Source organism: Limulus polyphemus, unplaced genomic scaffold (assembly GCF_000517525.1).
Source record: "Limulus polyphemus unplaced genomic scaffold, Limulus_polyphemus-2.1.2 Scaffold1958, whole genome shotgun sequence".
Classification (NCBI taxonomy): domain Eukaryota; kingdom Metazoa; phylum Arthropoda; class Merostomata; order Xiphosura; family Limulidae; genus Limulus; species Limulus polyphemus.
In genome coordinates, this window is record NW_013667568.1 from 56,330 (window position 1) to 61,359 (window position 5,030).

Sequence of the window (5,030 nt, forward strand, 5' to 3'; positions counted from 1 at the left end):
TGTAGTTTATCTAGAGACAATAATTTTTATGAACGATTGAACGATTCGTCTGCAAAAGTTGCTATGCAGGTAACCAATACGATTCGTGTTGCTTGGTTTATGTTAGCCACGCCTTTGTGGTAACGTCACAGACCATGTGCACGTCGTCCGAGCTCCTCAACAAATACAGAAATGAGACGGTGTTGCAAGACAAGTTGCTCATTGGTTGGAAGCCATGTGTATTACGGCTATTGTCAATCAGTACAGCGTGGACTTGTGGCTGACTTGGCCAGAGAATGAAGAGTACTTGAACGGGCTGGACGTTTCGCTCAGACTAGTTTTCGTCTTAAGTAACTTGTGTTTAACTGAAAGCCACACCGTCTGCTGTACTTAGCATTTTCGCAAAAGAGAATTTGAAGAGCACTTTGTTTTGAAGTAGGGAGAAATTGTGATCTGAACTTTGTTATGATGATAAGTGCCTGAGCCAGCCTGAACCTTTCTAGGCTACATAAGGACCTTTTCCGTATTTGGACGTCTGTTTCTGTCAGCTGTGTGGGCTCGTACCAGCCGCCAACGTGGCTACGCTGGATCGAGATTATTCATTCTACCACCCATTTGGGGTGGTCGGCCCGGGTGTAGGTACGGGCCACCATCATGGAATCGAGCATGAGCTGAAAATGACCGGTAGTCTTCCATCAGTCCATAGTCATAGTTCTATACCTATGATCGCTAGTACCTCGCCAGCCTCCTCACCGCCCTCACACGGTCACATCCACAATAATGAAAACTGCGGAGACATAGGACCGTCTGGTGGGGACAGCAATAAGAACAAGAAAGACGCAGACAGAGTGAAACGACCCATGAATGCTTTTATGGTTTGGTCCAGAGGTCAGAGAAGAAAAATGGCCCAAGAAAATCCGAAAATGCATAATTCTGAGATCAGTAAAAGGTTGGGTGCTGAGTGGAAACTGCTATCGGAGGCCGAAAAACGGCCCTTTATTGATGAAGCGAAACGGCTGCGAGCCGTGCACCTGAAAGAACACCCAGATTATAAGTACCGGCCTCGTAGGAAAAACAAGACCTTGAAGAAAAAAGACAAATACCCACTAGCTACAGGATTGCTTACGCCGGACAGCCGGACTCCCGTGCAACAGGTCAGTCGGGAGATGTACCAGATGAACAGCTATATGCCCAATGGTTACCCCACCATGATGCACGAAGCATACCAACAACATGCGGCAGCTGCAGCTTCTTACGGGTCTCAAATTGTGGCCAACAGTGCCCTCTACTCTCGATATGAAATGCCCCCGCTGTCCACACCGATAACCACATGCTCTAACATGAATATGCCTTACTTGAACGGTACATCCCACTATTCCATGCCCATGTCATCCTACTCGCCCATGCAAACTGCCAGTCCCATGCCTGCCCCATGCCCCATCAAATTGGAACCGAACCACAGCCCTGGGGCCCAGACCCCTCCATGTGCTATGTCAGCGGCAGTGGCCGGTAGAAGACCAGGATGCACTTCTGACCTCCGTGATATGATCAGTATGTATTTACCTGGTGATGGAAATAGCGACCCCAATGTCCAGAGACTTCAACTGCAAAGTCACTACCATCATCAACCCGAGCCCATGGTGGCCGGTACCATGCCTTTAACACATATGTAAGTATTGGGTGAGTTTGGATAGCGACTTATTAATCAGACGTATTCACAGATCTAGTGGAGATACAGACAATCAGGCTGATTCATTACCACAAATCAGATTATGTGCGCATTTCGTGATAACAACGAGACGTCAAAGACTAACAGAGATATTGAATATATCTATTTCCTCGTCTTGTTTCCGTCGTGTTCCGGCTGCACGTAAGTAGCCTCAGCTTACGCAGAGGTTCAATTCAATAAGTGTTTTTCAAAAGTACTTGTGTGTATATATAAATATGAATATATAACCTTGCACGTGCACGGAGGACATATTTTCTGTTGTTGTTTTTTTTTGTAAAGCAGAACAAAAAAAACAAAAAGAAGAAAAAGAAAGCGTTATTTCTTCAAGAATAATGGCTGAGTACGTTACTGTTACAACTGGGACAAGGGTAGTTGTAGCTTGTCTAGAGCGAGCTCTTGCGGCGAGTTAACAACGCTTCGAGACGTGTAAAGTAGCTATTAAGTATACTGCAGATGTAGTTCCTGTTATAGTGATAGATATCAGCGAATGACATGCTTGGGACGAGTACGGTTAACTCTCTATCACTGTTCAACAACTTCCTTATAGCTAAACTTAAAGTAAGTCCTAATTTATACCTTGTTTAGCTATAGCTCAACTGTATTAGATAGCTTTTTCGATCGTGTTATGTACATATATAAATATACTCTCTCCCTATTAAGTTTATTATACTTACATTTGGGCATTCTTCATATAATATATTATTATTACGAAAATGCCGAATTAACGAACTTAATACATTCCAGTGTAATTAAATAGTAAACAATAGAAAAACAAAACAGAAGAAGCGGAGAAATTAAAAGAAACTGTAAAATATTTTTTGAAGTTATAAACATGCAAACGGAATCTATTTCTATGCTTGCAGGCCTGTCTTTCTATTCAACTAACTATCTGTCTATTTGTCCATTTGTATACCTAGCTATCTGTCTGTGTTTTTAACTAGCTCTCTCTCTCTCTCTCTATCTATAAGGTTTTTGAAGGAAATTTGTTTTCTTTTTATGTCATTGTGAATAATAGCATAGTAGTGATGCCATTCTGGGATCTTTTGGGTGAAATTAAAGAAGAACGCATAATATGTCAACCATACTATATCTGCTATGTACAGTACCGACGAGGCCTTTCGCTCAATACCAGGGTTCCTCAGGCTGGCTGGGATACGACAGATATAGTAGTGGTTTAGACGTTATTTGTATTATTAAATTACACGAACAACATCCGTTATAATGTGAGCTGAATTAAGTTGGTGAAGTGTATGAGTTTTATGTGAGTTGTTTAAAAATCGGAATTAGGGTAAGGATGTTGAAAGTATGAGGTCATTGATTGAGTTACATTTTCTATTTATTATATTTTCTTTGCGTGATTTTGCCTTTTTTTTTCTAACCTTTTTGTTTAACATACTTGATATTCTTCTGAATGTCAATTAGTATTTACCTTCATTTAAGTGTACAAGATCTAAATAATTTTAAATTTACTGAATTTGCTTGGGGTGATTATTCCAAATCATATATATATATATATATTTGTTATGTTTTTATCAGACTATCATTTACACTTTTAAAATGTCAGATGCTGTAAAAGTTGTTAGCTAAATCCTATTTTCTTCATCATTTTTAACAGTAACAGAATATTAAAAATAGTATATTATTTGTTTTAAAATGGTTATATGTAATGATTTGATATCTGAAGATTGTGAAAAAAAGCACACTAATACATCAACAGAATGTTATACATTATAAACTACTGGTAATTTCTCCCGTTATTAAAGCAGTGTTTTAGATATGAAAAAAAAAACTAACATAAAATCCATCTTTTGTATTTATGAATTATGTCCAACTGAGTAGTAAAAACCTAAGCAAGTTTTGTTTTACTCAACACTTATTATACTGATCAAATATCAAATTGTCTCTGTAACTACCAATACTTTCATCGTTATATTCCGCAGTTGTTAGTAATAAAATAAATATATCAAATATTACGACAGCAGTTCTAATTTTTAATAAACTATACTATTAGTGTATCATTTAATATTTTCATATGTTATTGAAATATTTTAATATCAGAGAAAAAAAATTGGTAAAATCAAATACTATCTAGTTGAAATATTTCACAAAAAAATAGAATAAAAGCTTTATTGTTGGGTGCAAAAAGTATAAGAGAAACAGAGTGTGTGCAAGTGGAAAACAGTTCTATTGTTTATTACTGTTGTAAAGATGCATAATATAATATATATGTTACCTATAATGCACTGTTTAGTTGAAGGAACTGATTAAATAACAGTGTTTAAGTTGCTGCAATTCATGATATCTTCCTGATTTGTTGATGATGTATTGACTCTTTAAATTACATGATTTAATTTAATTTCACAAAACAAAAATTCAGTTAGAATAATCTTTGTTTAAAAAAGTATTGTTGATCAACAATAACTCAAATTACCTTTATTGTTTTGGACAATGACTTAATTATGTCTAAATGAATAGACAAAATACGCATTAAAATAAGGTTCTCAAAAGTCCTCACTCAAAAGTTTTAGTCCAAATGTTTGATGTAAAGCAAAAACAAAAAAAAATAAAATAAAAATAATTGATTGAAAAAGTTGAACGAAATGAAGGGTACTTTCAATCATCATTTGATAGAAAATACATTGAGGTGAAATGATCGCTTTTGAATATTTATCAGATTGATTCTGCAAAGAAAAACCTAAACATTGGGCTTTTGATTGCTACCGCTAAATTATAATATATATGATTGTCCTTATAAAAACACCTCATTTTCCAGAATGTTTACTAGAAAAGGTAGTAACAGGGCTGGTGATGTTAAAATAAAACTAATGTGTGTATTATTGTATTAGGAAATGTGTATAACTGGTTTCATGTAATGTACAGTTTGTCAATAATTTCATAGTACACTTGTTAAAAATACAAGTGATGTTTTTGAGTCAAAAATAAAGTTATTTTTTGCATACTGTACTCGTCCTGAGGCCAATAAATGTTTTGGCACAGTTCTTTCTTTGTTATTTTCTATTGAATAACTCAAACTACCATATTAACTTTTTATAGTTCATGACCGATATGGTACATTACTCCTGAAAGACGATCGGGTGTTTGCTTATTCTTGTTAAGACAAAACTACACAATGGGCTAATTGTGCTGTGCCCACTACGGTATCGAAATCCGATTTTTAACGTCATAAGCCCAGAGACGTGCTGCTGAGCCACAGGGGGCGCAATCGGCTGACTAAGATGTTTTGTTTGTTATGAATTTTGGGCAAAGCTACACGAGGGCTATCTGCGATAGCCGTCCCTAATTTAACAGTGTAAGACTAGAG

The 5,030-nt window shown here is 36.5% G+C and overlaps 1 protein-coding gene across 4 annotated transcripts in view; it reads left to right on the forward strand.

Annotated features, from left to right (window-relative positions):
- Positions 1-272: 272 nt before the first annotated feature.
- Positions 273-5,030, forward strand: part of LOC106465480 (transcription factor Sox-3-like) — a 24,000-nt gene continuing 19,242 nt past the window's right edge. For 2 of the 4 annotated variants that reach the window (XM_022393387.1, XM_022393388.1), the window contains exon 1: positions 273-2,266. In XM_022393387.1, the coding sequence (XP_022249095.1) occupies positions 657-1,652 (996 nt within the window). In that variant the 5' untranslated portion in view covers positions 273-656 and the 3' untranslated portion in view covers positions 1,653-2,266. Of the gene's footprint in view, positions 2,267-2,723; positions 3,183-5,030 lie in introns of those variants that run through there. The other 2 variants (XM_022393389.1, XM_013925708.2) reach the window with 2 other exon arrangements.